The sequence below is a fragment of the Aplidium turbinatum genome, chromosome 2 (assembly GCF_918807975.1).
Source record: "Aplidium turbinatum chromosome 2, kaAplTurb1.1, whole genome shotgun sequence".
NCBI classification, from domain to species: domain Eukaryota; kingdom Metazoa; phylum Chordata; class Ascidiacea; order Aplousobranchia; family Polyclinidae; genus Aplidium; species Aplidium turbinatum.
This window is the reverse complement of record NC_137473.1, coordinates 32,004,088-32,019,054: the sequence shown is the minus strand read 5'-3', so window position 1 is coordinate 32,019,054 and position 14,967 is coordinate 32,004,088. Positions and strand designations below refer to the sequence as shown.

The window sequence follows — 14,967 nt, the reverse complement described above, 5'->3', positions numbered from 1 at the left end:
AACAAAAAGGACTAAACGTCGTCAGGTCAAAGAACAATCGGGGGCAATCATAAGAGTGCCGACTTACGTATATTTTCTTGCGCCACGTAGCCTACTTCAAGGCAAGGTCTAAAAACGACGCTTCACGCGAGAAACTCCCAAGGCATCCGCGCCACCATTTTGAACACTGCGGGAGAATGCTTTGATCGAAGTTCTAACGCCTGGCATCAAACATTTTGCCACACACGTTTTGTGCTATATTCGACACAATGGGTTTCTTTTATAGATGAAATAACTTAGGCTACTTTTAGTTGTCAACGTCTATGCCAGTTTGTATTTCGCCGTTTGAGCCAATTAGCAATATTGCTCTGTTAAAGGGCGGGGAAACCCAAATTAACTTTGCGAGTTTTTTGTTTCAGCGTGATGTCATTGTGTACAACATGCGTTTTAGCAAGAAAAAAATCAAAATTTTGTTGCCCTCGTCTCGCTAAGGCCGCTTTTGTTTGATACCCGTTTGCGAGGTCTCGTTGCGCATCAAGCTGTGATGCTGTTCGCTGTGACGTCACAAGGTACATATAGTCGGTACACGACAACTGGGCGAGACAAAGTGGGTGATGCCACCTTGGGCGAGACCAGGTGGGCGACGAGTCAAGTGGGCGACGGCCAAGGTGGGCGACGAGACAAGTGGGCGACGTGCCAAGTGGACGACGGCAGCGAAAGTTTAGCCGGTCGGAACGGTGGTGACATATATAATTTATGTAGTTGCTTTGTGGCGTCACGGTTTATTGTGAAGCTTAAGAGAATAAAGTCATATTTTCTGTTTTAGATCATAAAATATGACTTTTTATTTTTACTTTAAAATGCAATGATTGAACCCTAGTAACTTCCTAAATGCAGTTCAAACAGCTCCTGTAGACATTGAAATTTGATAATTTGTGGAAGAGTAGTCAGAAAAATACTTCAGTACGAACTGTCAACTTGTTTGAACCGGTAGCTGAGTATCGTTCGAAACTCGAAAGACGCTTTCGATTGTGATGACAACTACGACTTGCCTTGCATGTATTATACGAAGTATTTCAATTTGTGAGCACCTTTTTCAGAATGTCGTGGCCTACAACATATATATAGGTCACCAATCAAATTGTGGGACAGACGCATGCGATCAAAACAAAGACAAATGTCTGTAATCCCAGACCATAATCTTATGTTTAAACGTTGTACTGCAAACAAAGACTTGAATCAATATAAAATAATGCAATGAAAAATCTAAACAACTTTTAAAAAATTGTTTGTTGGTCGGCTTTGTTAAATCAACAGTCATTGTTAAGTTAATAAGTCATTACTATTCACTAGGGCAATTTTTTTATGACCTAAAAATTGAAAAATATGACTTTATTTTTAGAGCATCAAATTTATGCTAATCTCCATAGTTAATGATTCGTATGTAAGTTTTTACATGTAGGCCTATTTTGAACAATAACACACTCCAACAACTAACAAAAAACTTCGGTTTCGCTTGAAAATCACTGCCAAAATTCAAATGTATAATGCACGTAACCAGCTACTTAGTAGTTAAGATCTCAGCACTGGCTGACCTAGTGACCTAACGCAAGTGTTTATAATATTCAGAGACTGGTTTGTGTGTTGCAAAATAATGTGTCAAGATGATGTCACAATGCAAATTAACATCGTGAAACTCCCATCGCCTCTCTTCCACAAATTATCAAATTTCAATGTCTACAGGAGCTGTTTGAACTGCATTTTAATATGTAAAATGTATGTAAAATTTAATATGTAATAATTTATGTAAAATTTAATATGTAATAAGTAAAAATAAAAAGTCATATTTTATGATCTAAAACAGAAAATATGACTTTATTCTCTTAAGCTTCACGATAAACCGTGACGCCACAAAGCAACTACATAAATTATATATGTCACCACCGTTCCGACCGGCTAAACTTTCGCTGCCGTCGCCGCCCACTTTGGCCGTCGTCCACTTGACACGTTGGCCGTCGCCCACTTGTCTCGTCGCCCACCTTGGCCGTCGCCCACCTGGTCTCGCCCAAGGTGGCATCGCCCACTTTGTCTCGCCCAGTTGTCGTGTACCGCATATAGTTGTGGCCAAAATTTTAAGACCAGATTTGATTTATGAGATTTTTGCATTACTTCAAAATACTGCATCAGATATAAGATGATGCATAAAGATGATGCAACTGAAACAATACGTGATGCATTATTTTGAAGTAATGCAAAAATGGTCACAAATCAAGTCTGGTCTTAAAATTTTGGCCACAATTATATGTACCTTGTGACGTCACAGCGAACAGCGTCACAGCTTGATGCGCGCAAGACCTCGCAAACGGGTATCAAACAAAAGCGGCCTTCGCGAGACAAGGGCAACAAAATTTGGATTTTTTTTTTGCTAAAACGCATGTTGTACACAATGACATCACGCTGAAACAAAAAACTCGCAAAAAGTTAATTTGGGTTTCCACGCCCTTTAAAATGACTGTTGGATACTTGTCACGAAAGTTTTTCACATGTAGAAAACTGCGTAGTTTCCGACCAGACGTTCAGAAATACAGATGAAAAAAGCTGTTATTTTTATGGAAAGGAGTTCTCTTCCAGAACATTTTGAACACTGCGGGAAAATGCTTTGATCGAAGTTCTAACGGCATCAAACATTTCGCCACACACGTTTCGTGCTATTCGACACAACGGGTTTCTTTTATAGATAAAATAACCGAAGTAGGCTACTTTTAGTTGTCAACGTCTATGCAAGTTTGTATTCATGTCTGCACTTGTTGTTCCAAGATTGGGGAAATGTTTTGCAATGTGAATAAAGAATAGTAGACAGATAAACACGGTTGCAACTCGACTTCCTTCCACTAAAAGGGTTTCCGTGATTACGTCATGAGCGATTTTACACTTGCATTGACAAAAGCACACAACCCAGCTAGCAAAACTAGTCGTTTTTACATTGAGTCAACGTCTGCAGACGTTGAATCACAATGCATGACATGTATACCGGTAAACAAGTTTGCTGGCTGGGAAGTCTGGACATCTCCAGGAAATTTGTCTCGCACCAGGCAAGATGCCATCCTTTGAAAGATTTAACAATGATGGGTTAATGCAGCCAGTGCATGATGACAAAAACAAATTAAGATTTTCTTTTCGTATTTCCTACCAGACGCTCAAGCTCCAATTCGCTTTATACTCATCAGGCAAATACCCAACTATTCCAAAAAAGTTTAAAATGCATGGGAATCATGGTATGTGACAATCTACCCCAAAATATAAAAAACACATGAAAAAGGTTACAAATTGTTCAGTAAAACTTGCAAAAAACACTTTTTCAAGAATCAAGAGCTATAAAAGCGACATCCACTACCAGACTTTATGTCCAATATAAGTTTTATTTTTTTGCATTTCTTGCATTTCGTATTTATATTTGTTTTGTTTTTTTCTGTTCTTTCTTCTTCTTTATTGTGTCAAATTGCTATTTAAAAATGAAATATATACTTGCTTTCGTATGACTGTTTGAAAGAGAGAGTGCAGATTCAACAACCTCATATGCCTTTTTAGGGGTCTGCTACTATTCGGCTAGTCCGATTCGCCTAGTTCCCTATTCGGCTACAGTCCAATTCGGCTAGTCCGATTCGGCTAGTTCCCTATTCGGCTACAATCTTTTTCTGCCATGATAAAGTAACATCAACTGAGAGTCTAACGAAGGAAGTAACCAAAGGAATTCCAGGTCATGTAACGCCAAAACCCAGGTTTATTCTAAACTGCCACTTAGGTTTTAACTTCATCTTTTATGTCAATCGCTATTTGGCAACTGTCTTTTTTTTGTTGACACGTTTTCGCTGAGACTTTATCTCATTAACTTCTATTGTTAATCATAAAAAATGTTGTTTTGATGTTACAAAACACTTATATATTTTGAACAAACCCAAACAACAAAATTCGTCAATGTAAAAATGACGGATTTTGCCGTCTGGGAAGGCACCCAAAGGTAAACACTAGATAAAATGCAAAAGAAACGATATTGTGGATTGTGGAATAAAATACAAAATTCTCTATATAAACAGAAGAATTGAACATATATCTCTCCGTTATCATTTTTAATGCAAAAATTCCTTCTGTGGTCCCTTTGTCTGAAACAAATCCAAACTGTGCTGTTGAAATTTCCGATTTTAGTTTTTGTCTCAATCTCATCATCATGATTCGGAGTAAGATCTTTGTTAAATGATTCACAAGGCTAATTGTTCTGTGGAGTGAGCATGCTGTTGCTCCGGTTTTCTTTGGTAAAGTTATGAATATGGATTGTACCATATCACTAGGGATGTTTCCGGTGTCATAAATATGACTTAAGATCTCAGTGGTTAGGTCTAAACCCCACTCATGTAAAGCTTCGATAATTTCAACTATAAAAGAAACGATATTGTGGAATAAAATACACATTCTCTAAATAAACAGAAGGCGTCGTTGGATTTGGAATTTTGTAATAGTTGAGGATTCTAATATATTTTAAGTTTGCATACAGACGGTGACGTAAGATACATGTCGATTTTATGTAAGCAAACATTTTAATTTAATAGTTCAAACACTTGGCGCTAAATTTTATTTCAATTTATTTTTCTTTGTCGGAATACAAAAGAAACGATATTGTGAAATAAAATAAAAAATACAATTCAAAATAGTAGCCGAATACGGAAGTAGCCGAATTGGACTAGCCGAATCGGACTAGTCGAATAGTAGCAGACCCACCATATCACTAGGGATGTTTCCGGTTTCATAAATATGATTTAAGATCTCAGTGGTTAGGTCTAAACCCCACTCATCTAAAGCTTCGATAATTTCAACTATATATAAAAGAAACGACATTAAGGAATAAAATACAAAATTTTCTAAATAAACAGAAGGCGTCGTTGGAATTAGAATTTTGTAATAGTTGAGGATTTTAATATATTCTAAGTTTGCATGCAGACGGCGACACAGGATACATGTCAAATTTATCTGAGCAAATAATTAATAGTTCAAAAATAAATTTTATTCGCTTTTTAGTTTTAAGATCTCAGTAGTTAGGTCTAAACCCCACTCATCTAAAGCTTCGATAATTTCAACTATAAAAGAAACGATATTGTGGAATAAAATACAACATTCTTTAAATAAACTGAAGGCGTCATTGGATTTGGAATTTTGTAATAGTTGAGGATTCTAATATATTCTAAGTTTGCATACAGACGGTGACGTAGGATACATGTCGATTTTATGTGAGCAAACATTTCAATTTAATAGTTCAAGCATTTTGCGCTAAATTTTATTTCAATTTATTTTTCTTTGTCGAAATACAAAAGAAACGATATTGTGAAATAAAATAAAAAATACAATTCAAAACTTAGCCCAATAGGGAACTAGCCGAAACGGGTAATTCCGGCCTTTTAAGAGCTACGGTCTTTCGCATTCTCTCATTAGATGCACACTTTACGTTTTTAATTTATGCACGTTTTGTTTTGAATCCAAGCAAAAATAAATGACCATTCATCCTATTTGTTTACAGTATCAGGTTACAGTATCTTTATAACTGTAACCTTTCAGAATTTAAATTTGTGTTGCACTGTTTTCAGTTATTTCAGAGGAGCGTTCAAGTTTAGAGAATTCACTTGATGAAGCAAAAGCTGCTCATGCACAGTTAAATGACGGTTAGTCAATTTGACATTTTGTTTTCACAAGGTGTAGAATGTAGATAGTATCTTTCACCTCGTCGTCGTGTGAGCTTCTGGGGCCGAGGGTCTATCCTTTTACCACCCCAGATTCATGATGTTCCCGGACTACACTGGAAGGCTACTAGAGAGCAGCCAGTCTTTGGTTTCATCATCCATGACACGCAGACCTTCCACTCCGTTAGGTGGCTTGAAGATGTAACAGTCATTGATGATGTGGTCTGCAGTCTGTTCCTCGTCACCACATTCACAGGAGGAGGAAGAGGCCATTCCCCATTGCTGCATGGTTGAGCGGAAAAGCCTGACGCCCGTACGGAGACGGTTGAGGCGCATCCATGCCTGTCTTGGTAGTGTTAGGCCGATGGGGCGTGTGCCGACGTCGGGGATGAACGAATAGAGTCTGGTGGCACTTGACTTCCATTCAGAACTCCATTTATGGTCCGCCCAAGTAGCCCCAGAGATGTCTTGTACATCAGCTTCGTTGATAAGAAGTTGAGCGGCTGGCACAAATGGGTGTCTTGATTTTGGTCGACTGGGGTGCTTGTTTGGGAGAGCAGAGATCTTGTGGTGGAGAAGGTGGTGAGGCTCCAGTGCCCGTCGACCGAGGGACAGAGTGGCTTTCTTTCACCTGGCTGCCTAATAGTGTGCAATACTGTAGTGTTAATGTATTCCAAATTTTAGTATCATAGTTTTTGAAAAATTCCAAAATTAAAAGTAGCCTATTGCCTCACCCGATATAACTTTTCAACAATTCAACACAATTTTACAGATTCTACTGAAGAACGTTCATGGTTTAATATCAATATCATATAACCTGTGGTAACATTTCATACAGAACTGCAGGCATAATTGCGTTACGTGCTTACTGCTTATCTAGAAACCTAGAATCATATGTATTTACCAATGCAGGTCCTATTAACATTAAGGTACAAATGGTTGTCAATCAAGTATTTGTCACAAACGGCTAAACAGCCCTATCCAAGTGTAAGTGTATAAAAGATCAACCATCAGTATTGAACTTTGGCTAGTAAAAGTTAACAAATCAACATTTTCTCTAAAAAATAAATAAAGTATATGTGTTTTATTTTCTAAATTATGTAGATAAATATGCGATATATATTGTCGTTTTTATCTGTTTTTCTGAAAAAGGTGATCCTGTATGTACCTCGTTTTCAGTCCGTTTTAGGCTTACGGCTGATAATGGAAGGATTAAATTAAGGAGACAAGAGAGTGAGATGATCAAACTCCTCTTGAGAATTGGATTGATGTCCCCACTTCACTACTGACAAGTGTATTTAAGAGTTGTCTTAATTACTCCAAAAGTGAATGGTTATTTTTAGAAATGCAACAGAATAAAGAAGTACATGACAACGTTGTTGAAGAACTTTATAACAAACACCAGTCTAAGTATCAGAGTCTTCTTGAACAGCATGATGATGTAAAGGTACAAAACATCCAGATTATTAGCTGTAAAGTTGTGTTTCATTAAGTTTTCTTTGTATTGTCGCCACGTTTCATTTATGTTTGTTTGTTTGTTTTTCATATCTTTATCCTGCATTGCGGGAAAGCAAACTTGAGCGCTATGTATCGGTGTACGAGGTACGCCTTCCGACGTACACCTGACCCACGCTGCAGCTGACGGCAATGTCTGTTTCCGGTTGTCTACTCTACTTATAACTTAAATTTGGTACTACCCATTACTCGAAATCAATCACTGGGTAGAGGCAATTATCGTAAAGTTTCTTGCCCAGAGAAACAACAGCAAGTGCGGGTGGCTGGAGTCGAACGTGCGGGCTCTCGACTGCGAGCCCAACGCGCTAACCACTCGGCCACTGCTGCCGATGCCAACACCCAAATTCTATAACTTCAGTTTTTAATCAAACCGTTGTTTGATTTTTAAGTTCACAGTGTCATTACAAATCGATCAATTAAACTTTGTAACTCATAACATCGTGGCTTTTACTGCTTTGTTAAAACACAAATTAAAGGATAATATTGCTTGCCTTATGCTTCCAATTTAATATGTTAGAGAACGCTGGTGAGTGGGGACTCATGTGGTCCATTCGCATCACACTTATATCTAGTATATTTTGATACCAATAGCGTTTTTCTTTCTTTTTTTCAGGAAGAACTGAGCAGAGCAAAAGAAGAACTGGATGAAGTAAAAGAAGCAAAACAATTACTGGAACAAAAATCTTTGACTCACCAACAACTTGTACAATCCCAAGAAACCAAAAGAAAAATGCTAGAGGAAGAAAATGACAAGTTGCTAGGTACATTTACATCATCCTTTAATTCCTGGCCATTGTATGAAAAAAAAAAAACACTTTAAAAGCAAAACAAACGTATTGACTTTTGTGAGGGGCTGTGCAGTGGATAAGAGGTGATGAAAAGCAATTATTTGAAGTGGACTGCATGGTGACTAGAGATGTCAAAAAACGTTGTTTTTTTATTCGCTTTTTTTTTTTTACCTATTTTGACATTAAATGTCACAATATGCAGCAATTAGGGTAAACTCATTGCAATAGCGTCTCTTTCAACAAACAAACAGTCTCATAACTCGTATAACTTATTTCAAATCAGACAATATGTCTGGTATATTTTTTCATTGCAATTTTTATATCTCAAGTCACAACACACGAGCCATTAAGATTTCTCATCGTCTCAAATAGTAGTAACAGTGTCCTATGGTTGGCACATCTCAAGTATTGTCTGTAATTTGGTCCAGCCAGTTGTTAAATGCAGCACCACACTCGCGTACAGTTTCAAAGCCACTGGCGCAGGGTTATGGGGTGGCCACGCCACCCCGTAACCGCTGTGGCGGGGTGGCAGCCACCCCGTTTAGGTTACCGTACATTACTTACTGCAAATAAATGCAATTTGAACGGACGATTAAATCTTTTTTTGATCGTTGGTTTTCGCTTCAAGTCAACGTAAAGCAAGAGGTGAACCACTACAGTATTGCGAAGAAAATGATGTTTTTGTCACAAGCATGATACTCGCGTAACATCAAGAAAGCTACGTGAAGATTACGCAACATGTGGCTACGAGTTTTTTCCTTGTTGTTGCGATCGTTTTATTTGTTACTTGTCATAAGTCATTGTTATATTTGTTAGGTTTACAATTGGATATATTAATCAATAAAATACGATCTTTCCATTGCCTCCCTCAAAAATCTTTTGTGAAAAATTTTAAACTGCTCATAATATCGCTATAAATTATGACAGCTATAAAATACTTGGAAATAAAATTATCTCGATGATTGATAGCTCCACCCCCTAAGTGAATATCTATTTTCAAATTTCATTAAAAAAATGCAATTTTCGAAACTTTTTGAGTTTTATTTAAAAAGTGCACTTAGTAAAGTAGCAGTTTTAACGTTCTGCAAATTTACATGTTTACATGATTCTATTCGAGGAAAGCTACACCCCCTGCCAATTCCCAATAATAAAAGCAACCTTTTTCAATTGCTCAAGATTTTGCATTTTGAATTATTTTCCGATTTCAATTGGAGTGTACTGTCATATACTTCATGCTTTAATTTCTACTTTGTTATCTACTTCATGCAGTAATATTGCGTGTCAATGCGTGACAAACTGTGAGGTGGGAATTTATTGGTCTGACATAGGAGTTGTTTGTTACATCCCTGGTTACATCATAGAAAAAATTACGAAAAGTCGTCCAGTAAAAGTTTTCCCCGACATTCCAGTTTTATTCAGCTTAATGATGCCACCGAAAAAGCGTTCAAAATTGCAGCCCTCCATTGAGTCATTTTTGTTGCGTCTAGTCAGGATTTCAGCCAGCATGAAAGTGACCAATTCTGAACGAAACGAAAGTGTACCACTGCCAAAAGGCGTTAGCACGATCAGGGAGGTGGAAGAACCGAGCACGAACAGGATAATCGCTGTTGAAGGGAGAAGCTATCAAAAATCGTGGGAGAGCGAATTCCCGTGGGCCGTGGCTAGAATACGATAGATGCAAAGATAGAGCATTCTGGCCGATTTGCAACTATGTCGCAACTGCTTGATCTATTTGCAAGCAATGAAACAATTTCATTAATGCTTCCAAGCGTGGTCTGCATTGTGCGGAGTGATCGTTCAGTGCACTCAGGCGCATAAAAACCTACTTGCGATCTACCATGACGCAACAGCGATTGAACCACGTCATAATTTTAAATGTTTATCAAGCTGAAGCTTCACGGTTACAACTTCTTCTTCGTCATATGAGCTGTCTTCTTCCGGACTATATGTTTGGGCATGAGGTCATCAGCCACTCGACAGTCTCATCATCCAGGGCCTTCAGTCCAAGCGTTCCATGTGGTGGTTGATGGATTGGGCAGTCATGGACGACATGGTCTACTGTCTGGTTTGTGGCACCACACTCGCATCCCGGTGAGGGAGCCAGGCCCCATCTGCACATGTCTGAACGAAAGCGACCGACGCCGGTTCGTAGGCGGTTAAGCCGGACCCACGCAAGTCTTGCGAGGGACATTCCCGGAGGGTGGGGATCGACGTCGGGTAGGAAATCACGGAGTAGGGTGGTGTTGTTTTGCCACTCCGTGTTCCATGTGTAGTTCGTCCAGTGTGCTGCACTTATTCCAAGATCTTCAACGTTGTTCAGAAGCTGTCGTGCGGCGGGCGCAAATGGGCGTCTTGATTTCAGTCACTGCTGTTCTCCATGTAGGCGCTGGAATGTACTGTGGAGGAGGTGGTCGGGGTCCAGTGCGCGACGAGCAAGGGAAATCATGGCTCCTTTACGGCGAAGCTCAACAGGTTGGATGCCTGCATGGATGGGAAGGCATTCCGTTGGAGTAGGACGCAGGCATCCAGTCACATTGCGTAGTGTGTCGTTGATGGCGGTGTCAATGTGGCGGGTGTGGGAGCTGCGGCACCACACTGGTGCGCAGTACTCAGCGGTAGAATGGACGAGGGCCAAGGTAGCTGTGCGAAGGGTTTTCGCATCAGCTCCCCAGCCGGAACTCGCCAGTCGCCTCAAAAGTGCAACGCGCGCAGATAGTTTTTTGCGCAGTGACTCCAGGTGTCGTTGGTACGTGAGTAACCTGTCCAGGGTTATGCCGAGGTAGATGGGTTTGGCGCAGTATGGCAGGCGTTCGTCATCGGTGGTAATGTTGTTTTGCTTCCTTGTTGTTTAGATGGAAGGCCGCCGACACTGTCTTTGCCTTGCTGAGCTGTAGCTTCCATTTCTGGAGATATGTTAATATAGTTGACATGTCCTGGCTTAGGTTCCTCTCCATTGACTGCCAATCTCCGGCTGGATGTAGGAGAGCCAGGTCGTCTGCGTAAGCATACTTCCTGGAGATGGTGTCAGGCAGGTCATAGATGTAAGTGTTAAAGAGGAGGGGGGCCAGGACAGAGCCCTGTTTGACGTCGTTCCTGAGTCGACGTAGTCTACTTTGTCGGCCGGTACTGGTGGAAAGGGTAAAGCTGCGGTTTTGCACAAGTTCCATAATCATATGAACCATGTGTCTGTCAGGAAGGAGACAGAGTAGTTTGCAGGTAAGGCTGCTGTGCCATACAGTGTCGTAGGCAGCCGTGAGATCGACAAACACGGCGCCAGTCTTCTTTTTTGCCGAGAAGCTATCCTCGATGTCATGGGTCATCAAAGTGACCTGGTCTACGGTTGATCTTCCGTGGCGAAAGCCGGCTTGTTCCCGAGGGAGCTGAGGGTCTATTATCGGTTCGACACGGGCGTAGATGGGGATGATATCTTGAAGGGGATACAGAGCAGAGAGATGGGACGGTAGCTCTTCAGATCCCCTGGGGGCTTCTTTGGCTTTGGGACTGCAACCACTAGGGCTCTTCTCCAGATTCTTGGGATGTGCAGGTGACGCAAGCAGCAGGAAAGGAAGTCTTTTAACCAGGACCTCATAGTGGGGGCAGCTTGGAGTATTAGTTCCAGGCATAGGTGGTCAAGGTCCGAGGATTCGCTTGGCTTTAGGTGCTGGAGGGCGGAGGCAAATTCCTCTGGGGTGAACTCACCAGAGATGTTGCCCTCGACAGGTGTTGGGACCTTCCAGAGGTCTGTCATTTCCTTGAGGACGGACTTGTCTGATTCACGGTCTCTCGTTCTGTGCACTCCATTTTTCACAAGTTGTGAAGCGATGGCATTTGCTGAAATGGGGCACTGGCGACGAGAGGCACGTGATCTGCCAGTGAGGTTGTTGAGTGTACTCCATGCTGTGCGGCTGGAGTGCGTGAAGTCGATTGAGTCGATGGCTTCTGTCCAGCGCTCCTTCCTCTTTGAATCCAATCTTGCCAGCAGGGCTGTTGCTGAGTTGGATGTGGCGGTGCCCTAGGGGGAACGAAGGAAGTCGCGGTAGAGCCTGTCGCACTCCACATCCCAGCAAGGTATGTAGCTTTTTCGTCGACCTCACGAGATGGAGTCTTGCCGCAGCTATGATTGCATCACAAAAGTCCTGGTAGGCTTCGTCCACTTTGATGGTGTGTGGAGATGGGAAATACTGCGTAGCTTCGTTTGTGAGGAAGCTGTAGTATTCCTAATCGGCCTTTCTGAAGTTCCATCGCTTGGCAGGCTTGCTCGGAATAGGTGTGGCGAGCAAGGGGGACGTGATAAGCGAGGGTCGATGTTGAGACCTTGGGAACTTCTGTAGCACACGTCTGTCCGGCTGGCGATCATCGGGGTCATCACTTGCGAAAGCCAGGTCTGGGTTCGTGCCAGTGTTCCAACGACTGGAGAGGAAGCTCGCTGCGCCTTTAGGATCGTATAAGAGGGCGAGGTTGTTGGTTGCCCAAGCGGCCAGACTTTCTCCGTCGTTGTTGATGGAGTTGTAGCCCCAGTCAGTGTGGTGGCAGTTAAAGTCGCCAGCGTAGAGGCTGGGGTGGGGAAAAACTGGGATGGCTGTTGATGTTATCCGCGAAGGTGGGGGCTTGTAGACATTGACGATGTTGTAGCCTGCTACATCTATACAAAGCCACTCGATCTCCGATTGAGCTTGGGATTGATCAACCAAGGACCAGCTCAGCCGGTCATGGACAAACGTGGCGAGGCCGTGTTTCCTGCTGCAGGTTGCGCCTGCGAGTGAAGTTGGTTAGTACCAATTTATCTACAGATGTGCAGTGGGTCTCCTGGAAGAGGATGATGAGGGCTTGATGCTTGGTGGCCAGGTGCTCGATGATGCTGAGCTTGCTGGCCGTGATGCCCTCAGTGTTCAGCTGCAGTACAGTGGGTCGTTGGTACTTTTCGACAGTGCGAGCACTGCCGTGCCCTGAAAAGGGCATTCCCCTATCCACCCTGCGCTGAACAGTCTTGTTAGCTCTTGTTTGACAAGCTTCGTTTTGCATACGTTTCATTTATGTTTCGTATGTTACTGACCGGGGGGGGACCACGTGAAAGTGCTTGTCTTCCTCCCCTTTGTCTTCCTAAAACTGGTTACAACTTGACCGGTTGATTAACAATTGGATTGACAGAGCTTCTGTTTGCAAAAATACTTTTGCCAAATGTTAAGTGTCAGAGCAGCAACGTAACAATAAAATTCACGACATACCTCCTGTGCTTTGTTTAAAAGTTGCTTTGTAAATTATCGAGCTACAAATCAGGTGTGAAAAGACAATTGCATCTACGAAACACGCTTAGTAAAAATCAAACAAAAACATTCAGTTTGAAAGTTTTTAGGTTGCCATATTGTGCTATTCGCAACTCCGTACAAAAATAAAAGTCGGCGCCTATAATCGAAGCCACTTGGGATTTTGGTTAATGGGCATGTCAGAACCAGGTGGTCAGTGTCCTGTTTCTCTGCTTCACAAAAGCACTTTTGACCAGCACTCCACACCTTTTCCAGTACAACGTTAAGAGGTTGTTCCAGTTGATGTGCATTTGGTGCAAACTTGATGAAAATCACACAACCGGTTCTCGGGTTATAAGTGAAATAACCTTAGCCACTAGGTGGCTTCATAGATAAGGAGCAATAGAAAAACGGCAATATCTCAAGAACCGCTCAACATATTTGGATAATTTTTAGCTCTACTTTGGGGTGGACTATCTGTGTATGAACATTAAAACAAGTTTTGGCTACTACTTTTTGAAATAAAAAGAACTTAACCTCTTGTCGTTACGCACCGATAAAACCATGATGCATAACTTTAAAAACAAATTTTTAATTGGGTAAAGGAAAGATTGATAAAAAGTTTGGCAAAAGCAGTGTAGTGCTAAAGTCCCAACTTTTAGCCCAAATCACATTTAAATGTAGTGAAAGATGGAAACATTTTGATGTTTTTTATTTTCCCTGAAGAGGTTCAATCTTTCTTGTGGTGTCATAGTCATGTTTGTTTTCCCTTAATCACACCATTGTGCTGTCATAGACATGTTTAAAAGAAGTATGGTTGCACTTAATCCATCCAATTTGAACTAGTTTGCAGGACTTTGAGACTTTAGCACTTTTCTGTTTTTGCCAAACTTTCCGTCAATCTTTCCTCTACCCAATTAAAAAAAAATTTAAAGTTATGCATCATGGTTTTATTGGTGCGTAACGACAAGAGGTCAATTTCTTTTTATCTCAAAAAGTAGTTGGCCTAGTTCCCAAATAAAATAAGTTTTCATCTTTGATATTTGTTTTGTATTTTTATCTTGCATTGCGGGAATATGGGTAAAACTTTATACTTGTCAGGAAAAGTATTATGCAGCATTTATTCACTATGTGAACACTGACCAGTGCTGAAAAACTCCACTTTAAAGGGAAGATTTCTTCATTTAGGGTTGGTAGTTACTAGCAATACTCAACATAGGTGGTGGGCATTTGAAAGGAACATTAACCTAAACCTTTTCTGACAAATGCACTTACTTTTGACAGCTAAAAATATCAGTGATAAGATCTCTTGCATTATGTCACAAATGATCTGTAAGAAGCATCAATGACAAACTGTCTAAGACCTTACAACACACGAAAGGAATATGTCTATTTCAACATTTAAAAAGCATATACATCGTTGCTAAGCCATCAGTTAAAAAACATGTTTAAACAAGCTATTGGCAATAGCTTGCATTAGTAAATTACCACAAACAAGGTATTGTGTGTTCTGAATAGGCCTACTGCCATTTTGTTTTTGCCAAAATTTCGTCAACCCATTGAGTGTGTACAAGAATAACCAGTACCGGTATACTAACATCGTAGGCTAACTTCCATAAAAGAAAAAAGAAATTAACTCATCTACATTATGTCATGTTTCAAATTGCATTAATTCAATGTTTGTCAGGTCTACTGCTACAAACATGCCTGAGAATG

General features: G+C 40.9%; 1 protein-coding gene across 3 annotated transcripts in view; it reads left to right on the top strand.

The window, feature by feature from the left end:
• LOC145765014 (uncharacterized) overlaps positions 1-14,967 on the top strand; it is a 62,056-nt gene that overhangs the window by 15,619 nt on the left and 31,470 nt on the right. For all 3 annotated transcript variants that reach the window (XM_082576746.1, XM_082576745.1, XM_082576747.1), the window contains exons 3-5: positions 5,613-5,687; positions 7,049-7,152; positions 7,834-7,981. In XM_082576746.1, the coding sequence (XP_082432872.1) occupies positions 5,613-5,687; positions 7,049-7,152; positions 7,834-7,981 (327 nt within the window). The remainder of the gene's footprint in view (positions 1-5,612; positions 5,688-7,048; positions 7,153-7,833; positions 7,982-14,967) is intronic.